The sequence below is a fragment of the Anas platyrhynchos genome, chromosome 7 (assembly GCF_047663525.1).
Source record: "Anas platyrhynchos isolate ZD024472 breed Pekin duck chromosome 7, IASCAAS_PekinDuck_T2T, whole genome shotgun sequence".
Lineage (NCBI taxonomy): Eukaryota > Metazoa > Chordata > Aves > Anseriformes > Anatidae > Anas > Anas platyrhynchos.
Window position 1 is genome coordinate 36,561,667 of NC_092593.1, and position 25,015 is coordinate 36,586,681.

Below are 25,015 nucleotides of genomic sequence, written 5' to 3' on the forward strand. Positions count from 1 at the left end.
GCACTGGGTTGCTGACTCTGTTTAATTCATAGTGTTCATCTTATCAGGGAAAATGACAGTATATTAAAGCGTATTTTTTTCAGACTAGAGGAACAAGCAGGCTGCCATTTCAGCCATGCCCACAAAGTCAAGAAGAGCACATTACAGGGAAGAAGGTGAAGTGTTTACCGCAAACGTGCACGCCCAGGCACGCACCACCACAGAGCACGCATCGTCCTGGAGCAGGATCCATCGCTTACGGAATAAATACGAGGTGAGTGGCACTCCGCATACTCCATTTAACGAAATCCTATCGCTGGAGACAAAGCTGCCTTCACATCTTGATCTCCTGCTGGACGAGGAGAACCAAGCTGGGATGTCCCTGCTTGGGTCCCAGCGTGAGGCGCCAGGCCGGGCAAGACCACCTTCAGTCCGTCAGATCATGCACCACGTCTCTGATTTTAAGCAATTTGGCCACCTCACCATTTTATCATCCTGGCTTTGACTCCCGATTATAGTTACATCAATAAATCCATTTGGTTTCCCTATTCCTAAGGGCAGCACTGCAGAAAGCTCGGCAGCACAAAGGCTGGCTGTTTTTCCCTCGGGCTCAAGAAGCTGTGAGAAGGTTAATGAGGTCTCCTAAGGGTCACAGGATGAAATGTACCCAAGAGCATACACAAAATACATGTGTAAGGTTTACCCATGCTTTCTGCAGGGGAAAAAAAGCAGCTTTAAAAGCATCTGTGTAGAATCGAGTGCTTCTAAGATGCCAGCCGATACCCTGCAGCTCCCTCGAGAAAGGAAAAAATCCTGAATGCTGTCCCACAGGCCCAGTGCATCCTGCAAGTAATGGGGCTCACACGTTCACTGATTAAAATTTGGGCTGTCGCTGTAAACAATCATTAAACAAGGCTCAATTTCTTCCATTTATTCTTCCGGGTCATTATGATAGTCCCTGATGAATTCCGTTTCTTTTATATGCTCTATTCTACGTATGCCATTTCATGCGATTAAAATCTTGGAGGAGCTCAACATCCCATGATCCACTTAATTATTTTGCTGATCACAAAAGCATAAAAATGAAACAAAGAAAACTAAGAAAACTGGCAAACCTGGGCTCCTCCTTGGGGATTTGGAGCTGATTGCCTTTGTACCTCTTGTGGCACAGCTTTGTGGCACTGCTAGACCCTGCAATGAGGACATCGCGTCAAGGCACAACTGGAAGGTCTCTGTAGGGGGTGGGATTGGTGACCTGATGCAGAAACCCATGAGGCTGCCCATTCCTATCCAGAGCTGGACCATGAAAAAGAACCTAGCCAGGCCTCAGTGAGGTCTGCATCCCAGAAGTGATGGCAACGCTGCCTGGCCAGCTGGAACAGCCAACTTGGCTTTCTACTGAATTGGTCTCTGTAAAAATTAATGGGGTCAGGGAACCGGCCCTGGGTGAGTACACCAGTGAGCGCCTGGTCTCCCACCTCCCCACTCTCCTGCAAATAGCGTACGGTATTGTTCTCTGAGCACAAAGAGAGGCTTCGCCTGCAGAGAGAATGCTGCTGAAGAGAGGATTCACAGCTATGAAGGGCTGTCCCTGGAGTGAGGAACAGCATTTTAAGGAGGTGTCTCGATAGAAAGAGAGAATAGTTCCTCGCCCATAAAGTGCAGGAGAATGCTATAATTACACTTCCTTAGTTCATGAATATAGTATAATCATTAGTGACACAGCCATGATAAAAAGAAGCCCACTCCACACTTTATCTCCGCTCCTAAGACAACTATTCAGTCTTTGTTTTCAGCAATGTAACGCTGAAAAATAATTAAAAAAAAATACTATGCTCTATCTGTACATAGCATGAGGGAGGTTTCATACGTAGCTTGATAGGACTCAAGAAGGATAAATGTGACCGTGCTTCTAAAAGAGCGGTTTTACTGGGAACAGATGCAGGAATGTTTTTGTCAGAGCGAGATGGCAACGGCAGCTCTTCCCTATTCAACATATTTTAATTAGCCCGCCGTAGTTTGGAAACCTGAGAGCATTGTTGGTACTACCTCTGTTTATTAAAGATTCATATGCAGACTTTGCTGGCCATGGGTCATTTGCTTTTTGGAACCAGAGCAACAGAAAATTGTGTCGGAGATATCTGCAGAAAGTACTTAATGAAATGACTAACGTCTTCAGCCAAGTGTCTAGTTGATTACAGGGTCCAAACAGCAGAACAGCAATAAATCTGCCACAAAGAGAATTGTCAGTCAAGAAAAAAGGCATAAAACCAAACAGACAGGGAAGCGGGAGCTAAAAATGTGAAAATGCAAATCCAGTGTTATTTTTACTAGTCAGAGCTCTGATATTTGAGTGCATATGCTAATTTGGTCAAGTGTGAGATCCAGCCATGTCTCAGTGCACACTATTTTACAGGGAAAGCGATGTTCCATTCTGCAGTCATTTTAAACATGTCGTATATTTTCTCCAGGCAAAAATAAAAAAGCAAGGAAAAAAAAAAACAACAACAACATTTTGCAGCATAAAAAAGCCCAAAGCCTTCCCTTTGCCATAAAACAGTGTATAAATAAAAACACGCTTGTTGTACATTTACGATATTTCCACCAGTGAGATTTCTTCCCCTCCTCTGTTCTGACTAGAAAGCAGTGATCAGAAACTCAAATTTCTGGTTGGATACCGGTGGTTTCCTCTCCAAGCCCCTGCCCCTCCAAATCGGACATTAAATGGCCATTTAAAGCTAACCTGGCAGCGTACGCCTGCACTGAGAGCCCCGCAATCACTCCCAAATGCTTTCTCCATCATTTGGATTCCTGCAAGGTTTTTCTTTTTGGTAGACAGGGCACCTTTGTTGACATTACCAGCAGGCTAGTTGAAAGGAAGCCAGGCTGAACATTATGCCTCCATCCTCCAACAGGCACCGCAGCGTGGTTCAGCTGGGTGTCAGGAGGCAGGCAGGAGCGCTCATTTATCCGGGCAGCTTTGGGCACGTTGAATACATCTCAACACAATCCCGCGTGGAGATACTTCCACCAGTTCTGAGCAGGGGCTGGTGAGGTTAACCAGGCTGGTCTGTGCTCACACGCCTCAATCGCCTCTGCTGTTCGGACCATCTCTGTGCTGTTGCACCATGCCTTGTGAAAACACACCGCCTGCTAGAGCCCTTTCCAGGTCACCTCTGCTACCAGCCTCACCACCACATCAGAGCAGCTCAGCAGTTGGATTCCTCCGGGGGGCTTGTGCACACCTCCATTTCAGTAGTGGACCACCAACCTCATATAGACCTAGAGCAGCCGTGATTTGGTGTGATTATATACATTTTACAGAGAGGTAAATCATACTCCCGTGTCCTGGGAACCTCGATGTTGAGTCCATATGGACTTCTGGTAGCTTGGTCAAGCTCCAGTGAACTACAGTGAATGGTCTCTGCACAAGAAGATGGCACTGAAGCTGTGCTCCAGGAAGAAGGCAAAACTGATGCAGGCTGAATATCATGTACACACACATACATCCGTATAAAACAGTATATAAAGCATGTATTCAGAATGCACAGGCACAATTTTTACCTCGTTCTATGAATTATACCTTAACACCTGCCCGTGCGTGCTGGAAGACTGAAATCCTATTACCGCACTCTTAAAAACATCATTGAAAGGCTTAGAGTGTAGGGATGCTGCAAGTCTACTTCAAAACAAACTTTATTTTTGAGGCAGACGCAAAACTTTAGCTGCAGTGCAGAACAATAAACAATACATATTTTATAATGGCAGCACAAAAATAGCATGCGATATTACTTTCCTGGGTCTGCTGGTACTTCTCTTCTGCTTTAAGATCACAAGAGAAGAAAAAGCGTGGCTTCCTTTGAGTGCCTTCCATTCAATGTTATCTAGTTATTTATTTTTTTTTTCCTTTTTGTCCTTTGCAGCCTGGCTTCTGCTCTGAGCACGTCTACTTCTCGCAGTGGCTTCCCTAGGATATTTTACCTATTTCGACTGTTCAAATGTTTATCTTCACCCCGAGTAAAAGGAGAAAAGCTTGATTCCCTCAGGGTGATGCACTGTTTCTGCATGGCATTTCAATAGCACGCTGTTATTCAAACAATTAGAAATCACAGAGACCATGCAAGGAATTATCAGCATCCTGCATAGAGAGTTTTATTATTATGTAGTGCATAATGAAAATGATTTGAAGGACCCCAAAGCATCATAACAGAAGGAAGCGCTGAATAATAAGGTGTTTTTTGTTTTTTGTTTTTTTTTTTGACTGCAAGAGCCCAAAATGTTGTTTACTGGACATATGTCAAGCTAAAACGCACTAAAGTGGAGGATATATTTATTGCTGTCCTTCCCTGCATACCAAATGCAACATATTTTGTGAGCCTAGCTGGAGCACAGAGCCAGGAGCCGGGGTAATCGCTGTACAGCTGCTGGAGAGCAGGGAGTGACTGGCAATGCTTAAAAAAGGGAGGCATTTTTCAGAGCACGTTTGCTCTGAAATTGCCACAACGACAGCTCACGGAGGTTGTTTCAAAAGGTTTCGTGAGTGCCGTCTGGGGTGCCAGCTCCTCCACCGTGCAGGACCAGCCGGCCCTGGTGAGGAGCTGGTCCCACACTCCACCGTTTTCCAAGGCTTCAGCCTGGTGTGTGAGATACTGCAAGCAGATTCCTAATCCTCCTTTCTTTTTTTTTTTTTTTCCATAACTTTCTTTACTAAGTTTTCTGTAGGAAACATCACAAACTTCACCTTTGCTTCCCTCTTACAATTCAAAGCACCAATTATAATATGACCTTCATCTGGCTTCCTGATGTCTCTGGTGCCCTCAACAGCACGTTGAATTGTATACTAACACCTTTAGGGCAAAATAAACGTTTCACTTAATTTTTTTTTTAATATCGTTTCCCTTTACAAGGAACTAAGTTGAGCACGATAGTCTTTGCCAGACTGGACGCTTTAAACACAGAATTATAAGGTTGATCACTGGGTTTGAAGTGCAATGGAAAAATCCTCACCCCACCTATGTGACTAGAGAAGAAATTTCTAATTCTGTTCATTGCCAATTCAAGTGTCTGCAGATATCTAATATGTGAAGTTTATTTAAAGCACGAAGAATAAAACAAACGCGTTCTTATGGCTTGCCTTCACTTGGTGTCCTTCACGTCTCTCCAGCCCGTGTTAAAACAAAGCTTTGCTGACTCTTTCTCTCCCTCTGTAAATATCTGAGGCTGTCCTTCACCACCGTTTTATCGCTGTGTGCTCCAACTGCTGATACCGTTGGCTCCAGTTTTGCAACATTAAAACATTAAAACAGGAGTTGTCCCAATGAGCCTGTGTGTCACAGGCCCCATGCCACACAGACATTCACTGCCAGTGGGGAAGGCAAGACTATGAGTGACCTTTGTGCCACCAGTGAGACGAAAACCACGGTAAACTAATTCCTCCTTGTAAAGGCTTCCTTTGCACGTGCAGAATCAGAGTAGCCCTCACCACAGACTGCTCTGTGTCCTCAAAGACCCGTGCCTCCCACTTCTGAGGAGACCTGCCCGAGGCAGGACCATCTGAACTGGCTGCTCGGCAAGTAGGCTGACTTCAATTACAAAATAAAATCCAGTCTAGCTATTTAATGACATTTTAGGAAGGTACTGCAGGCTCTCCTCTGGGCTTTGCACCTCCTGTGCTGATGGAAATAACACAAGATAACCTCGTGTCATCCCGTTCAGCGGTGAAATGAGATCTTGGTGCAGCCCACAGGTATGAGACTGGGACCTGAGCAACTTGGAGCAAATCACTTCACACGTACAAGGAGAGAGCACTGCTAACCCTCTATTTTTCCAATAAACCCTCTTTTTCTGTAGCTGAAAGCTGCTGAATTCGTAACCCTCTTCAGGTGTGGGACACAGATCAGTGCCACCCACCTGCACCTCCCAGAGGGACACGCGTCCCAGGAGCGCCTCAGCGTGGGAGGCCTTCCTTACAAAACCGGCAGACCGAGAGACAGCAATTAAGCCTTTGTGTCTGGGCACATCCCACGCAGGCTTTTAGCTGCGATTCGCTTTCTAGAGAACCGCCTGCATCCTGCAAGCACACGTGGGGAAGGACCGGCGTCGCGGTGGGCTCCCCGAGGAGCGGGGCAGGAGATGGCTGCTGTGGGGAAGGGACACCTGCCAGCCTGAGGTCTGCCCTGCGCTTCGGCTGGTATTGAGCTTTCGCCAGGCTGATATTTAATGCATGGGATGTATTTTTAATGGCTCGGATGCGTGAACACATCGTGGCCTTGATGTTCCAACATGGGCGTGTGAAGGAGCCGCCGACCTTCTGCGACAGATGTAGTTTTAATTTAATAGTTAACATAAAGTGGGACGGAAGAGATGAAGTGTTCTATTAAGACATTTGATAATAAATTGGAAAGTGCTTTCCCAGTGCTTCACGTAGTTATTCTCTCTGCTGATCTATTTAGCCGACACTTGTAATTCTGAACTACAAAGTTGTATCCCTGCTTTCGTAAACATACTTACATAAAACCCAATAACAACACAGCCTATTTATTGCTAAAATGCTAGTAGGAAATTGGAAAAGGTATAAATACAATTCATTGCTGGTGATCTCCTGCCCCCTGAAGGCACTGTAAGACTCCAAATCTTGCTCAGTTCACAGCATCATAAAACTGAAGCAATAAATGTCACTCCTTTCTTGATTGCGCATTACGCCAATCGGCTTTTTATTGAGACTAAATAGGCTGTCATGAAGGCACCTTGCAGTTTACTACCAGGGCACGGCTTTGGCTAAATGCGGGGCTGGGGAGCAAAGAAAGCTTATTTTTAAGTAACAAAAAAGATAGCAGCAAACGGGAAATATGAAAAAGGTGCAAAAATGCATTGCTCTTCCAGGTCTGTGCACTTGCTCTTTCATGCAGTAATGCCCTGATGTACACAGGCGATTATGTGTCGATGCACATTAATATTTGATGTGCATTATCATATTATCCCTTACGTGCACTCTCACAATCTGGTGAGCCCAGGGTCTCCCAGACATGGGGTTGCACAACCAGGTGGTGGCTTTGGCCAGGGGCACAGCTCTGCAAAGTCAAAGGGGGCCCTTTGTGTGCCACACACAAAGCAGCAGGGCTGGCCATGGTCTGCACCACGCCCTGCATTACAGCCAGAGCACAAAACAGACTGCCAAAACCTTTCCTTCAAATGCAAATAAAGGTGTGCACTCAGAAAGCTGCCACGCTTTCCTACCAAGGACTGAAAGACACAGTCACAGCTTGTGGGAGAAAAGTGACGAAAAATCCCCCAGGTTCATTAGCTCTCCCGTTCAACGGGGCACATAAAATGGTTGCTTCGCCATGTTGTCGTGTAGGCCCCCCGGTGATCTGCACAAAGTGAAAATGTGGAGGGATGCTGCTGCTTTCTCACGCACCCTTATAACACACATGGATCAGCCCTCATGCAGACCACAGCCAAAACTTCGAGGCCAGCAGAGCTGCCACCCCCACACCAGGCAGAGCAAGCACAGGTGAGGAGGCCCTCTGTGCTGCCTCCAGACAGGGCCTCCAAAATCCGTGGTGGCTCCTCCGTGCTGCCCAGCAAACAGCAAAGCAGAGCGGCTGGAAGCCAGCTTTAGGTCATTTCCCTCCTTCCGCAGCCCTCTGTCCTCTCCCAGTCCATCCCCAGCACTCCCTGCCGTGACCACCCACCCCTCTGCTGCCTCCATGTCTCCTGCCCACAGGAACGCAGGGGTGGGCTCCTTGGCCATGTAAACCTGACACGAAAACTTGGCTATTTTGAGCCATGCTCTAAAATTGCAGTTTTTGACTTGAAGTTGAAAAGACTAATCATTGTGAAGACAGGTGACAGCTCTACATGCCTTATAAGCTATTCCCCCCTTAAATTTCAGAAGAATTTGTGTCTTGCTAGTACAGGAGCATTGAAAGATGATAAGACAAGGAAACAAAACAAAAAGATCTCCGAAGCTATTTTTGGCTTTTCACAAATCAATATTTCCTCTGAAGCAATTGAAGCAGTCAGTAAGCCAAATTCTGCTTTTATCATCACAATTTCCAAGTTTTCACTCTGTGAACAACTGTGCATGGAGTCTATTCTCCCTTATGCCAGTGAAAGGCTCCACTGGCTACCAAGAAATTATTCCCTGTTTACGATACTGGGAGAGAATATTTGCCTCACTGAAGTCGGTGGAATAACTTTCATTGACTTCCATAAGCTGGAAGTTCACCCTCTGAAACTGAAAATCAAGCCTGGACCAAGCATCTGAAAGGATAAAAATCTATAAGCTTTATAGCTTTGTAGAATGTTATCCCCTGGACACATGGTGAGTTTTGCTATAATTGCAAAATATAAAAAAACGTATGTATCATATAGGGTCCCTAAAAGACCTGCTTGGGTGAATGGTACAGATGGAACACAATGCAGTTTTGCATTTATCTGAGAACATTTAGAGCCATGATATATAGTCTATATGACAGACTTCCTTGATGCATAGAGAAAATACAGTCAATTTCTTTGGGTAGGCTGAATTATTTACCAGACCGCTCCAAAGTGTATTGGTAATAAAACACTATGAAGTATAAGTAACTCTAGACAATCTTGGTTTATGTTAAAACCATTTTTTTTTTTTTAAAAGGATGTTATTAAGAAGATAAATCTTGAGAATCTGGAAAGGCAGGAGCTTGTCAAGTGAGCATAAGGCTCTGAAGGACTGTGGTCACTCAGTGGATGGAAAGGTCAAGGTCCCCAAAGTACCAACCTGTGGGAGTTAGGGAGCAAAGTCTCACTTCCAAATTAAAGAAGATAACTTTGGCACAGGATATAGGATGTAAAGATGGTAAGCTGATTTTTGGAAACTTACCTGACTAGGAGAAAATGGCTGTTTTAGACTAAAACCAAACAAAATGTATGCAGAGTAAAACAATTTCAGCAGATGTCCAAACAAGGCACCGTTTTTCCAAGCCTGACTTCTTTCTGGCCAAGCCACTAGTACATTCAACTTAGAAATATGACGTGCTCATTCCTGCCTCCCACCCCTCAAAAAAGACTGGACCATAAGCTGCTTTTAGAGAAATGCTCTCTGAAGATAAATATAACTTCCTGTTCCCCATATCTTCCCTTGCTCTTTCTACAGATTCCATCACTGACAAAGGAGAAAATCACATCCTGATCTAAGTCCCTTTTAAAGCCAGTGGGAATTTTTTCTCTGGACGTAGTTGGGCACTAACCTGGGCTGGTTTTAAGTTCAAACGGTCTGCTGAAAGATACCTACAATACCTCTGTAGCTTGCCAGCGAGGAACCTGAGAGGAATCGTGGCAGACAGTGGAGGCAGCTCTGCTGCTAGGCCAGGGCTAAGATCCTCAGAGGGTGTAAGCTGCTTGGTTGTCTCCTGTTGTGCATGCCGCAGTCCATTTGCTTTCCTGTGATTAGACGTGACTACCGTGCTCGCCACGAAGATCTGTGCAGCAGCAGCCGTGTTTTATGCCTTAGGTATGATCTCAAGTTAAGCAGAAACGTTAGCCTTTGCAGGATTGCGGATTTTAATTATTTAATTCCATTTCTGTGTTTATTTGAACCATCAATCCAACCACTATGTTTTAAGACCTACTACTTGCTCTAGAAGAGAAAGGCAAGCAGCAGGAAACTGCCATATAGCTACTGTATAATGCACGGGACATTGCAGATGTTCAAGGAGCTCGTTGTTTCTGCATCTGGAACAAGTAGGTCACGCACAGTTATTATACACACTGCTGAACATGAAGCAGCCAATACCCGTGTAATGTATGTGAGCTTTCAAACTACCTTTTAGTACTTTATAGTAGTACAGCATCTTGTTTGCAGATGCTTTCGATGAGAGCGACTGATGGAAGGGGGAAGGGACCCAAAGCTGACTGACCTAATTGCTGGGTGGATTGAGAAGCTGGCAAAATCATTCGTTTCTTTTATGCGTTTTCTTTCTATACTATAATAAAGATAAATATTGATTGTTGGAGCAGTATTGATTACAGGGGTAGTGCTTGATGGCAGCTGCATGATTTGCACAGATATCTTTCATGTACAGTGCAGTTTACTTGCATGAGAAAGCAGTTTCGCCATCCTCACGTGTTGTGGATTGCCTGCCTGTTGTACAGGAGCGTGCACCCACTGTATATATATATTTATCAGTGATTAGCAGCAAGATATGAAACAAAAGACTGAAACAGTTCATCTTCTTAATACATCTTGAGCGTCTGTTTGCTGTGGTAAGTGGAGTTTATTGTCTCAGCCATGCAGAAAGCAGCACAGGACACAAGGGATGTGCTGCAACTCCACCGCCTCCCTTGGGAATACCACCTGGCTGCACATCACACAGGAGAGCCTTGTCCCTTCCTTCACCATGCTCAGCATCTCAGGAAGGCTGCCATCCTTTCTGCCCTTCTGGGCCAGGCATCAAACACTTCAGGAAAGCTGCTGCCCTCCCTGGATCCGAGGGTGGAGGTCAGGCACCTGTGGCCAGGCACACTGCTGCCTCTCCTCCTCCTCCTGCGGGGAAGGTGGAGGAGAAATCTGTAGGGCTGGGCTCCTTGGACACTGCCAGGCTACAGGGCACTCTCTCCCGAGCACGTTGGACATCTCTGCATCTCCTTAGTACGAGCAAACTGCATCTCATCCTGGGCAATCCTGCACTTTGAGTCTCTGCTGCTGGCTGACCTTCTGATTTTGAAATTCAAAGGAAAAGCACGCCGATCTCACCCCAATTCATCATTCTGATTTTGATTAACTCTACAAGTCAGAGGTTTGTAGGCTTTAATCTTGCTTTAAGAAAACACTCCTGTCCTCTCTTCTCTGCGTCTTCCAAAAGGAAATTCAGCAGAGGGGTTTTTGCTCTTATTTATCTCCCTCCACTTGGACATGCCATGGACCTCTGGAACAGCTGCCCAGTATCCATCCAAACCACGGCTTGCCCAGCGTGGAGTGCTCTTATTTCCTCGGTGGCTCATAAGGAGGAGATTGATACTGGAATCTAGGTTTTTGACGTGGTTATGTACTGACACTAAGCCACTTTAGCAGATGAGCAGGCACTCCATTTGGTGAGTACTATTTATATACAGTGAGTGAGTATTTCATGGATGCTTTTTGGAAGATCTTAGAAACACACCACTGTTCAGAGCGTTACGCTTCATTCTTCATTTCCTTTTAAGTATATCTCTCGGGGTGTTATGTTGAGTAGCCCTGTCTTACAAAATCAATTATTCCTCAGGCAGCTCAGAAATAAAACCCAAAGTAAGCAACACCAAATGTCTGATTTACCAATAGATTGCAATCCAGTGCTAAAGAGCACAGCCACTGCCCTGCTTTAAATATTCATGAAGCTCACTGGTGCAAAATGCATTAAAGGTGGGAATAATGCCAGTAATACACGATCTTCTTAGTGACAAGAAGCTTTCACATATTAAAGTAGCAAGATGTTAAAGACTTTCAACTGAACAGTCTTTGTTTTTAACCCAGAGAAAGAGATTCACTAATGGAATGCCAAATTGCATTCACTCTCGTGATATTAGACTGCAGAATAGGATAATAATATATGTGTGTTTTACCATGCCTCAGAAAACCTGTTATTACAGGCGGTTCTTTTCTGCCTTTTCTTCGTACTTTCCAGAAAATGTTCACGCACGTATCTTAGCCCTTTGAGATGTCTTTTATGTGGCAAAACCCTACCGAAATCCCAGGAGCCTAGCCATTAACAGATCGGTTTTAAGCAAATAAAATGATTTTAAAATAATGGTGACACACTACAATAGCACAATTCAGCTGAGTGACAATTGGCAATGAATAACAACAAAAAAAGAGTTAAACCAGAGACAGGGGACTGCAAAATAACAGGCTGTGGCAATGCAGAATAATGTTAATTGTCGCTTTAAATCATCAGCAGCCCAACCACATCTGCTATCACACCTGTGCTCTCTCCTCTGATCTACTGTGACACCCTAGAAATATTAGGCAAACAGCCAGCCTTGTGTCTCCAGCTCTCGAAGGTCTGGCTCTGCTGCCAGCGTGCATCCCCATTACCTGGAGAGGACTGGGCACGGATCCCGCACCCCCCCAAGGATAGGGAACACCACTAGCGCTGGGCTTCTCACCCCGTAACAGCAGCTCTGGGGCTACCGGGAGCCCTGACCTCATTTGGACTTTTAGAAACCTCTTCAGTCGGCCGAGATAACCAGAGGAGCCCTGCTTACATCTGAAATTAGACAGGTGGAAAAGCATCGATTGAATAATACTCTGGAATTTCGCTTCCCATTTAATTTAAGGGCATTTTCTGCACACCGAATCTTTGCAGGGAGGGGGGGGGGAAGTGCACCGGGATGTAACTGTCTGGTGCCAAACACGGAAATTCAATTAATGTACATTTGAAAGAGGGATCTAGGCTCCCCATACATGGCCCGCTTTTATTCCAGAAATACGAATAACAAAGAACCAACACCCGGAAGGCTCATTTTTTAGAAAGACGCTTATCCACGACTAATCAGGGGGCAGGGACAGGAAAGCAGAGCTCTGTCGTGCCGTATGAAGTTGTTTACTTCAAAGCGGACCTTTAACAGGCTTTGCACGGTCTTTTTACTTCTGGTTGGAAATCTGCTTTACTGCCTTTTAACATCTTCCCAGCAAATGCCCTTCCCTGCTTCCCACCCCGAGAAGCATCTTCCCCTGTCAATAAAGATTGAGAACTTCAGCTCCTGCAGTCATTCCGCTGCTCTGTATAAGCCAAGCTGTTTCAAAGGGGAGGAATTAGTTGCAGAAGCTGTAGTGGGAACGTTAAGTTGGATCCAGCTTTTTTATCGAGCTATTTCTGGAAAAAAATAAACACTGCTACACGGTACTTGTGATTAATAATGTTATCTGGTAGCTAATTTTATCCCTCGCCCCTCTCTTCTGCTGCCTTCCAACTTGAAAGTGCACTTAATTATGAAAACACGAGCATCAGACTGTGGATGTTGATATATTAATTTAACCATCATTTTGTTTCAACACCGCACCACCAAACTCTCAAGGATAACTGGTCAAGGAGACAGCAAAAACCCTGACACCAGAAGTAATTTCCTTAAACAAAGTCAAAGTTAAGCGCTTTTGTCCATGCAAATCTCTTTGCGTTATTGCAAACCTATAACCAAGATGCATCCTGTTCCTGTTTTTTAACACAGCAATTTTTTTTTGGTAACTGGAAACACAGCAAGGCTTCTGTGGCTTGTTCGCTTGGTATTTGTTAAAGACTGGAACAAGAGGTTATTAGAAGCTTAGCAAGACCAAACCAAAATGAGCACAACTGGCTCACCATATTCCTAAGCCGCTTCACTGAGTAGCAGAAATGTTTATAACGCCACGCCTGACCAATATCACATGGATGCCCTATCTGGATGAGGTCAGCTGCCCAACACTGGTCCCAATTATGACGTCCATCATTCACTCATTCATTAATTCATTCCCCTCTGCCCCATTCCAACTGTCCAAGTTGAAGTTTGGGCCATAGTGCCTTACTGATATCTCACTGCCCAGTTTCTCTATCCATCCCTTAACCACCGTCAGCCCTCAGCTTCAGAAGCATCACTCAGATCAAAAGCTCTAACATTTGCATGCTTATTTTGTTGTCTCTAAGTTTATATTAATTACTTAGAAATATGAGGCTTGCTATAAAGGCAGCGTTAGAAGTACAGCTCTGTGAATAGCTGCTTTTTGATCTACATTGGCTGTTCCAAAATCACGATGAAATGATTAGTTTAAAGTTGACTTACAATGAAGTGTTTGCATAGTATCTAGGCAAATTGAAAAATTCAGAAAAATATTCTGGGTAGATAGAATTATTTCCCTTCAGCTTATGTGATTACGGTTTAAAACAAATGAACGAACAAGAAGATTTAAAAACCTCTTTTTAAAAATAAAAAATAAATCTCCATTGAGAAAATGTCTGAATGTACACTCTGTTTAGTTCAAGCATTTGAGGGTTAGGTCTTTGACTCCAGCAACTAGGAAAAAGCGAGACAGATTTCCCAACATTTCTAATGTCACACATGACTTCACATGATGATAATATTAATGATACTTTTTCACCAGAAAAGCTGTAGGTCAATTAGTTTTCCCAATTCTATTTTTATCAAAGAATAAAGCTGTAAAAGCCCAGATGGAGTAACATAAGTTGTAACAGCAACAAAATGGATAACAGTGTTTCTGGACTTTTTCTAAATTGTGCATGTTCCAGAATTATAAACCAATCTGTTTCGTACATTTTTTTTAGAGTAATAACCACCTCAGTCACTGTCAGATGAATCTCTGGGTGCAGAAAATTGAATATCCAACGTTTTAAATGCTTTCTAACTCACAGTGTATTTCAATAATACAATATTCATTAAAATAGAAGAGTAGACCAAGTTACTGTACCAAACATCCTCTGCATCTTCGTCACACTCTGCCCCAAACTGGCAAATGTCACAGGTCGATGTCTCTTTTTGATTGGTTTCACCTGAGCCTTCATTGACTGTTTGGTGGAAAGCAGAAGAACACACATTAGTAAAGACAGCACCGTAGCAAAGCGCTTCTCTCTCTCTAGAAACATCTATTCACCGGGTTAGCTTAACGCGCTGCTCGCAGAGCTGATGCCTGGCCAACAGGCAGCGTTTCTGAATGGGGCCGACACAGAGATTTCCTTGTTGGCCTGTGAGAAACTCCCTGGGTTATGGAGTGAAAGGGAAAAGCGGAGAAAAGCCCTTCCTCTTCCTTCTCCCTTCAAGCACTGCCTCCTTCCAGCTGCAGCTTTGGAGGTCGGCACCGCCACCGAGCCTTGCCACCTCGTTCCCAGGAAAATAATTGAGGCGCACTGACAGCATCACCCGCTGCCCCGTGTCCTTCACAGGTGAGGGCCTGGAGAGGCACCCATGGGGATGCTTTCCTCAACAATGTTTTGAAAGCACCTGCCGCCTGGTACAATTTTATCCACACGAAAGACAAAACGTTTTTCTCTCCAGAAGTATTGCTACGAGCCCCGAGGACCAGTTATCCCTGGCAGGAAAGATTTAGTGCTGTCCAGAGGAGGGGACAATCTCCAGCACGGGCAAGGAAATCTATCCAAACCTCCTTTCATTTCCGAAGCATCATTATTTTTCCAAAGGCCCCTGCAGCACAATGCTCTCTGAAAAGTCCCAATCAGGGCAGAGACAAAGCTCCACGGAGCAGCGTCCTTGCTCCGCGCACCACATGGAGAGCCCTGCATGCTGACCATGGCACGAGGCAGGTGAGATGTGGTGACTTTTAGCAAAAAAAAATAAAATAAAAGCAAACCGATTGAACTCCGCAAGTCCCTAACTGGCTTTTGCCATCCATTTTGCTGCTGTGCTTTGCTTCTGGTGCTCCCAGCCTACTTGCAAAGAGTCCCCAAAACCCGGTGCTGCTGCTGCGGCCTAACCTTTGAGAAGCAGGAACAGCCCACCTGACTGCTTCATCTGAGGGCACCAAGAAGAGGTTTGTTCAAAGAGCCTCAAGAGGCGTTATCTACGTTTGTACACAAGTTTACAAGCCCCTTTTGGCATCTTTCAAAAGGGGCTGCTTTCTGTCAGGACTTTACCTAGCGATATCCTTGCAGAATAATTAAGCCAGCCCAGCCTTCAGGTATCCATCGGCTTTGACGGCTGCTGTTATCTGCAGATACGCTCCCTGCAGCATCACCCTTTCATTCCTCTCTTCCACTTGGAGTCAGCACTGCCGTTTGGGGTTACTGCATGTTTTTTGGCCCAGCCTGCTGAAGCGTGTTGGTTACCAGTGACACCGAGGGGACAACCTGCCTGCCTGACGTGCGGTTACTGCAGGAGGCTGTCGGGTTGGAGTGCTCTGCACTGAGTAGGCTGCTTTTGTTAGGCACTCAGGGAAGAACCAGAGGCACAAGCTTTCACAGAGCATTTGGAGGAGAAAGGGTTTTTGCCTCTAAAAGAGAAACCGTGACCCCAACCCCCATTTTCCAACGCACCTGCTTTCATACCCTGGACAAGTTACTTAGCCTCTGCCCTGTTCCCTGCTTTGTAAAATGGGGAAAAACGACATTTCCTGATGATCATAAAAGGAAAAAAGAAGAGGTTTTGCCCTATTTGTAGAAGTCTGCTCATCTTTACATCCATAATGTTCATCTGCAGCAAGAAAAGGGGAAACTCAGAAAACACACTTTGGATTTTTGTTCAACTGCAGGCTCTATAGGGAGGGCCTGAGATGTGTGTTTTCTCTGTCCTCCAGTGACTGAGGAACTTGCTAGGCTCGCATCTTGTACAAGCTGATGTACAAGAGTGGACAGGGTGTCAGAGTGCCATTGCCTCTCCACAAGGCAATGCACACCACTAGCATCTCCATGGCCATGTGTGTGATCCTAAACCTACTGCACTGAGGAGCTGACGCTGCTGCTGCCATACAGCTCCTCCCCACTTCTCTGCAGCTGCATCCATGCCCGGGTTTTTCATTGATTCCTCCCTCCCTTTTTTTTTTTTTTTTAAATATATAGAAATCTTTTTCTGGAGACACAACTTCGACAGCCATTCTTGGCAGAGGATTTCCAGTGGGTAAGATATTAGGCAGGAAACACGATCTGGATTTATCAAGTCACGTTGCTTCTCTGTGCCACAGTTTCTCTATCTGTAAAAGGGGAAGAGAATTTGGCAGGCACTCTGGGAGCTGTAATGAATAACTGTACAAAGGGACCCACAGGCAGAAGACTTCTTGTGACAGCCAGGCACTCCTTACCTACCAGGAATATGACAACTGCTCCAATCCACGAGCCTGAGAACATGTTCTTAAGGAAAGGAGCAATCACTTCTTTATTTTGTTATTCTGCAAATCACTTCCCTCATAATTAAAAACATATAATTAAAACCACTTCCTTTTAATTAAAAGCAGGCGCCCTATTTTTTCCCTCCCTGTAATGTTTCTACTTATAATAACCTAGTAGGGTTGGTTTGACCAGGGACTTCACACGGGTCCGCATCGCTAACTGAGCAAAATAGCTGCTTAAGTCATTAAAATATATAATTTGAGAGATTCAGCGGTCTGAATAGAAGGAACTGATTTCGAAGGGAACATCCACAGTAAGGCACAGTAAGGCAGTTCTGAATTTCCATGAGAAAATAACAGGTAGCCCCCCCCCCAATGTTTTACAAAGAAGCTCTGCACCCAGCATGCCAATGTACATGCTGTCATTCCATGTCCAAGCATGCAGCAGCCTTCATTAAAAACCACAGCTGTTTCTCTCTCTCACCTCCGTCCTCAGTATCTACAGATAATATTATTATTTACATTTCCTTCAGGTGTGTTTTCTCTTCCTCCACAAACATACACACCCGCATGAGAGCCCCCACCCACAGACCGACAGATGCAGAGGTTTGTTTTCTGCATGCTGTGCAGGTAAGTGCCTTGATAAATCTGGGCATCTTAGAGTTATTTTCCCAATATTCCCTGCTGGTTCTTAGCTTGAGGACTAGTGGATGCTTATTTTCTAAGGTGACTCTTTTTCCTTTTTTTTATTCCTGGCTGCGCTTGCTGATTTGCACTGGCTTTCATAGCTCAACTGAAAAAAAACGTTAGTGGGAATAATACGAATTCTGGATTCCTCTTGCTAAAAATAATACCAGTACGATTCTTTGTTCTCACCCAAGTTAAAAAGTTCTCATATTAGCAACTGGTGAGGTTTAACACCAGGACCCTGCCTGAACGTGGCAGGCTCCCGGGGAGCTAATTGCTGAAGCCCGCTGCTTCTTACTCACGCAGCTGAGCCACGTTAAGCTGCGAGTTCCTATTTGTCTTAGCAAGATTAGCAACTTGCAGAGTTCAAGGGAACGCGCTAACATGGGTTAGCAGGTCACTAACATTATCTGAAAGTCACTTCAGAGACGATCTCACTCTGCTAAGCAATACAAATTCTTTAGCTGGGACACAATTTACAGAGTCAATGGGCTGTGGTAACCACAACAGCTCCTGTTTAAATCATTTGGTCCTTTTCTGGCATTCTCACTGCGCTCGGATCAGATAGTTGGGGTTTCCAAAACATCTGTATTGTTTGCAAGCCATACAAGAAAGAAACCGCCCTTGAGAGATGTTGCTTTGTTTCTGTAGGTGAAAAGCTAGACTGAAAGTATCATCGATACATCGGTCTGACTGATTATCTCCTGTAGTATCAGGAGAAATCCAGAAGCCTCAGCCTGGCCACCCCTGTAGGCACCTCTTTTTCTTCTTCATACTTCCACCTCTTTGAGTCTAGAGTCTTCTGTAGACTCTGTAGGGTCTTCTGAGTGCTGAGCCCAACTAACACACCTTGGGCTTCTTAGCCAACGTGTTTGCAAGACCCAGCATCTGTAGGAATTCATGACGTAAAGACACCCTAAGTCGGGCTTTTATGGCCACTGCAGTCCACGTGCTGCACATCTCCGTACGCGACCCGACTGGCAAGCAGCTGTAAGGACAGCCCAGTCCTTCACAACCTCTCTTTCCCTGACTGCAAAAAAGTCTCCTGTCAGGGCGGGTTTTTACAGATTAACTTTGCACTCTGGCAATTATAAGTAATGACTGTCAGCATTCTGGGCACGTGCAGAAATTATGCCAGAATTAATACTTGACTACTAGACTCATCACAGCGGGACGTCTTTGCTCTCGCTGAAAGAAGAACTTCAAATGAAAGTGCTCTAGATCACTCTGACAGGATATCCACTCGTTTTGAGCTATAAAATCTAGGCAATAACAAGAATCACATGAAGATGAGGGGCAATGGCTGTTTGTGTGTTTTGGAGCGAAAAACAAGGTGCAAATTAAAATGTGGAGGAGGAGAAGGATGATCATCTCCAGAGCAGCTGAGGTGATCCTGTCACATGCTGCAGTCTGAACAGGATTGCTCTGGGCAGGTGACAAGGAAGAGCAGACAACGTGAGAAAGCTCTGAGAAACAAGGGCAGGCAACCAGGAGAATTTACTAAATGTGTTAGAACAAACACTACCTGCACCTCCACCAAACAGCTAAAAACACCTCCTGGATGAGGCCAATAAAAGCCCAGATGCTGCAAGCGACTTCTTTCTAATCAATAAGTCTTTTTTCCTGAAAGCATTAGCTCAGTCAAAACCTGCAAAGTGAGAAAAATGAAGGGTGTGAAGCAGGGGGTGGACTCACGAACGGCTCTGCTCTCGAAGCCTGGCAGAGGCTCAGAACGACATTATGGTCAAAATGAAAGGAAAATGGTCTACTGTGTCAGTAATAAATCCCAGCTCTGACACGTCTTGTTCTGCTTTACTCCTGCTGCCTGGCTCCATCTCAATAAATACAAATTTACTATCTCTCGTTCACACACACAAACACGCTGGGGAAATTACTTATTGCATGAGGGAGCCGCATCTCTGCCCGGCTCGGGACCCGACTCAGAACTTCTCAAGGAGACCCGAGATCTTCTCCCCCACGTCTACAGGCGCTGACTGCATCGGTTTCTCCATGCCACCAAGGGTCACTCCTTGAAAACCTCTCTGCCATCGACGGGCAGGTTATTTAAGCAGTGCCAAGCTTGTGCCGTAGCTCAGCTGGCTGCCCAGAAAACCCGATGGCGTTTTGCAGGGCTGATAGTGCTTTGGGTCCTGCTTTGGGTGCCTTCATGTTGCCATTCCCAGCAGGGAACGGTTGGAGGGCTGAGTTCAGCACGATGCACATACCTAGCGAGGTTTTCAGGGTGGAACTGGATGTATCCAGCCAGCCTGGACTGCTGATAAAGTCTGTTCTTATCTTCTTGCTAAAGACCATGCAGATACAGCCAGGCACTGCTTTGATGCCAATCAGATTCAATTTGCAGTGTTTTCCAGCTCTCATACATCTGCTGTGACTCGCAGGTTATGTATTTTCTTAAACTCACAGCTGGTGGATTATCTCCATGTAGAAAGATCTCCGTTTCTACGTGTATTTGTTTTGAAAGGTATGACTAAGCTTTCGGGCTGTGGAGAAAAAGCTTGTGAGCATAATAAATACCAGAAACGATCAAGTTTATCATTTCTGAAAGTCGTTATTTTTATGGGGCTGATTCACGTTTCTGCAGTCATGTGCAATGCTGCGTTTCTGCTGAACAGGAAAAAAACACTTCTGAACCAGAGCTCGCGCTGTGCTGAGTTCCCCTGCACTTTGTGCTACCAGCTCCGACTCTACCATGGATACAGTATAATTTGTACAAGAAAACAGAGCCTGAGATGTGCCTCGGGTTCAGTCAATAACTAGTGTAAAAATTGCTTTGCATTATCTCTGAGCACTGCTGCTCTCTCTGCTTCCATCTTTATTTTTTACCTCCTATCTTGCTTTCTGTCCTGCCTTTCTTCCCATGATCTTTCGGCTTCTTTCCTTTCCCCAACTTTTCAGTTTCCTTTCGACGCAGAAACTAAGCCGTAATCTCTAAGCTTTTCGCTAAATGACACAAAAAGCATTCAGAGAAAACCAGTGGGCGCAACTGGAGGTCTCCAAGAGCACCTGGGTCAGGACACGATCCCCACCAGACCTCTGTAGGGATTTGCCTGTATTTGCACAACCGTAGCCAGGAGGGAATATGTTCAATTCTTACTCAAAGTTTATTTATTCTAAATAAACAGTATTTGCTTGCTTCTGTCTCATGCAGATCCCTGCTGCTCCCACGGTGCATTTGATAAAAAATTAAATACGATTAGTTGAGGCCAGTTTCTCCTAGCAAATATCTCTAATGGCGTTTCAAAAGGAATGGCTCATTGAATAAAATCCTATTGTAAGCTTTCTGAATGCTGACATGAAACAGCTGTGATTATTGCACCCTTGTGCGGTCCCTCTACAAAATGTGATGTTTGCCTGGTGCATGTGGGATGCCAGCATCTCAGATTTATGAAGGTGTGCGATGACCAGCACTGACAGTATTTGCCAGCTCGAGGAAGAGGAGGTTCATTTAATTTTGCCAAGAGCTTCCTCTCATAAGCAGCACTGAGCAAAAAGCCAAATAGCACGCGGGGACTATTCATCTTTGCCTTGCATTAATTTAATTTTAAAGAGAAATCACTTCCTTGCAGGAGAATTTAAGGAATAGAGGCAGCTTGTTGTAAACACGCCTGCGATGCTGCCAAAGCTTTTGTGGCACCAGTCCCTGCTCTCGTGTATTGCAACATGCCCAACAGCACGAACAAAGCAAGCGAGTGGACATGCCCACAGCTGGATGGATGCAATACGGCGGGTCACCAATCAAGGCTGTTATTAAAGGGCCCGGGAGGAGATTACTACAGTCCTAATTGCAAGGACCAGATGATCCATCAGAACGGAGGAGAAACAGAAAAAGATGTCTGATTCCTCCCTCAGGTAGACTAGCCTGGCTGCACAGCTCATTAAACCCCAGCGCTGTGTCGAGGGAGATGGGAAGCTGCAGTTCAGGAACACAGCCAATATCATAACACCTCTCTTATTGTCAGGAAAATATCCCTCAGAGGCTACGCAGAAGGAGGATCAAGCCTGAGCTTTTTGAGGCCGACTGGCCCCATGTGCCAGAAGGGAGGGGAGCTGGCCAGGCTCACAGCCCCCTTCACCCCTTCTGCAGATTGCCAAGGTGGCCCCAAACCTCCTTTCTGCTACTGCCCTTACAGCAAGCTCTGGTGAGCAGCAGACACTGGTTGGGCTGGAGGAGCAGTGCCTTCTGCGTGGGAAGATATCGGATGTAAACCACAGAAATTACCTGCCCGTGCTTTCCCTGACCCCAGTCAAGAATGCAAGTCCCCCCTGAGATCCTAAACACTTCCTCATTCTAGGCAGGGGGGAACCTGGATCTCTGAATTGAAAGAAACTCAGTGGGGAAGAAAAAAAAAGAAGGAAGGATCCAACCCATGGTTTCACAAAGCCTATAATGAGGAAGACCCAAATGGGTGATGTGACTTTCCAGGACTTCTTGCACTGAGAAGTGCTTCTGCCAGCTTCCTGCCTGGTGGAAAGATTAACAGAAGACTTGAATTTGCAGCTGTACAGCTACTCAGCTTTCAAGAATCCCAATGAAAGGAACAAAGATAAAGCCTAAAAGAGCTGTCTAGCATTCACTTGGTGACTACTTCAGTTTTAAGGTCTTCGTTGCTTTGCTATTGATTTAAGTCTGTGTATCCTTTTGAATATTAGTGTGGCTAGCAAGATAGCAACATCATACATAAAAATGTTCTTTATTCCAGAACAGATGAAACTCCCAGTGGTAAAAGAAGATTTAGGCATCTCTGAAGATTTCTTATCACTGTGCAACATAACTCTCTAATGGTTCAGTGCCTTGGAGGGTCATCTGAGATCACTTATCACATAAATCAAATAGGTGGCAGGCTATAAGAGCGGAAGCCTATAGCAATTTCATGTCTTTGCTCGCAGACATCAAATCTATCTTTTAGGCAGACTATAGAGGAGATAATATGCCACTCCATTTAAGCCATTGAAGAAACCCAAATCTGGGTATTAACCAATTTTACAAAGCTGCTTCCAGTCTTGACTGCACCACAATTACCTTGGGTTTTAAATCCCAAAACGCGGCCCAGAGAAGCTGGGCCTGGCTCTAACTGACACAAAGGCTTCTGTAAATCACTGGCAATGGAAGGTGGTGTCACAGCGAGCGAAAGTCCAATTTATTTTAGGCCCATTTACATAACCAGGGTGGTGTAAAGCGGCTCTAAGGTAAAAATGAGCTGGGCCTACCTTTCACTGAGCTTGAGAAGAGTGGCTTGCTTCATCCGCTCCACTTTTCTTCTAATTTATATTAATTTCTGTATGTTTCTGTGGTGCTCGTGCAGGTTGGGCACGCGCAGCCCGGGGGCTGAGCAGCGGAGGAGGCACGTGAGAAGCTCACACTCCACAATGGGGCCTCAGAAGGAAACCAGCAGCCAAAAACTGTGCTCAGCAAGGCTGTACCCTTTTGGATGGGAGCCACCAGAGATGGGTTTTCAGCTCCTTCTTCCCCCCACCAGCTCCATCACCAGCCTGTATGCAAACAGCAGCCCCAATCCCCCCCAGTCCAGTTCCTGGCCCAGAATAACTCCAGATTTCTGCAGGCACGCTCCCTGCTCCTTCCTTTTCACCTCTGAGCTAAACTTTCTAAACTATCTAAGCTTTCACAACCAGGGCTCATCCCTATGTTTGCTTGTTCTCTGTAAGTGAAGGTAGCATGAGGAGGACTGCAGGGTTTCTGAGTGCTGCAGAAGATACAGTATTTATGCAACACAGATCCCATCTTTTAGGTAACCTTGGCCTTCAACAAATACAAACACGTGTTACAGCAATTAATGGCGTGAAAACGTCCAGCACTGAGATAGCCTTACGGGATAAATGGGAAAAATCAGCAGAACCACATGCTGGCAGCCTGAGCAGAAAGGCAAGGGATCTCCTGCGTGGCACAGTCTCTGCTGGAAGGGTGGCGAAGGTTTAGGAGAAGCAGCCTCCCCAAGCCAGCTGTGTGGATGAATTGGGGGATGCCATTTTTGTGCCGGCAACTAGAATTTATATAACTGCATACAGGAAAAAAAACCCAGTCCCCTACAATCGGGGCAAACAGGACGAGTGCAACACATCAATCTCAGCCCCACTATGAGAAGCAGGGAGCAGGGGCTGCAAATCCATTCACACCAGAACGGCATTGCCCCCGAGTGTAATTTTACAGATGTGGTTATGATAGGGGGGAGCCATATGGCACAAAAGGTTTAAACATTTAATTTCACTTTGTTTTAATACGCTGCGCATACAGAAATTTGGAAGCCCAGCAGGAAAATGCCAGATTTCATTCGCACTTAGTCGTGATTAACCTCTATGAGCTCGCCCAGAGTTCTGTCATCTGCAAAGTCACTCAGGCCATGGAGGATGCGAACGCCCCGAAATTTCTGCTCTGCCTAGAGCACAGCAGCTGCCCCCAGGCACAGCCAGTGCCCCAGAAGGGGCTGTGGGGAGATCATGGTCTGGGGAGACTTTCCTTGCACATCTCCTCCAGCAACTTCTTGGCACTGCACGGGTTGGGTCCGGAGCAGCCTGGCAGCGGCAGAAGCCCGCCGAGCAAGTGGCTGGTAGGTATCAGGCTCTGCAAATATGCTCCTTCTCATTAATATTGATTCACGCACACAAACACTTTAGCTATATTCGCTGATTGCATTACCATTGCAGAAGTGTAATTAACAAATTAAAAGGGAGGACTGTGATCCGGTTTAATTCGGGGAAAATCTTTATTTAAAAAACGAGGCTGGTGTTTGAGGATCATTCCCCTTCGGTATTCATTTCAGTGCCTTGGACATGCTTGAAGAGAGGTGCTTCTGTAAGACAAAACGCATCCAGAGTGCGCTGCAGTACTGACATAGGCAGGTGTATAAAGAAGCACCGAGACAAAATGCCACAGGTATCTATGGGAGGAGGGAAGGGAGAAAACCTCTGGCACTTGCTGCCATTCTAGAGGCTTACGTGAGAAAATAAATCAGCTCTGCTAAGTCTCGGGACGTTTGCAGGAGCAGTCAAAAGTCCCGAGGAGCAGCTGCACTGCTCTTCTCTCCCCAAAGCAGCTGAGCTCACCTGGAAGAACGGCTAGGAAATGATGCCTCCCTCCCCTCCCATCTCCTACAAAAACCACCTTTCAGGTGATCTAATATTATGAGAAACCATAATCATTAAGGATTGATCATGCTAATATAATTTTCTGGATGGCTTATTAACCTACTAAGACATGTTTTTTCTACTTCCCTTCATTAGCGACAGCAATAATTAGGTAAGGCCAGAGTAGCAAAATTGATCACATGCTACTGCCGAAGGGGACAGAGAATGTATCATGCACATTTAGCATAATGTTCTCCAAACTCCAGATGCATTAATTATATTTAGTAACACTGCTATTTTCCACCTTTGATAGAAGGAATCCATTAAGGTAGGTATTGTAGAACAAAGGCTTATTTTGCTCCTGTTCCAAAATTGAGTGTTTTTTCTTTTTTTATTTTTTTTTAAATAGTTCACGGCACGAAATGAAAGGGGAGAGGAAAGCATCCTTGTGTCGAAGACCCAGTG

The 25,015-nt window shown here is 45.3% G+C and overlaps 1 protein-coding gene across 2 annotated transcripts in view; it reads right to left on the minus strand.

Moving 5' to 3' along the window:
- Positions 1–25,015, minus strand: part of TMEFF2 (transmembrane protein with EGF like and two follistatin like domains 2) — a 165,230-nt gene that overhangs the window by 30,545 nt on the left and 109,670 nt on the right. For both annotated transcript variants that reach the window (XM_038182388.2, XM_027461889.3), the window contains exon 5: positions 14,396–14,492. In XM_038182388.2, coding sequence (XP_038038316.2) covers positions 14,396–14,492 — 97 coding nt within the window. The remainder of the gene's footprint in view (positions 1–14,395; positions 14,493–25,015) is intronic.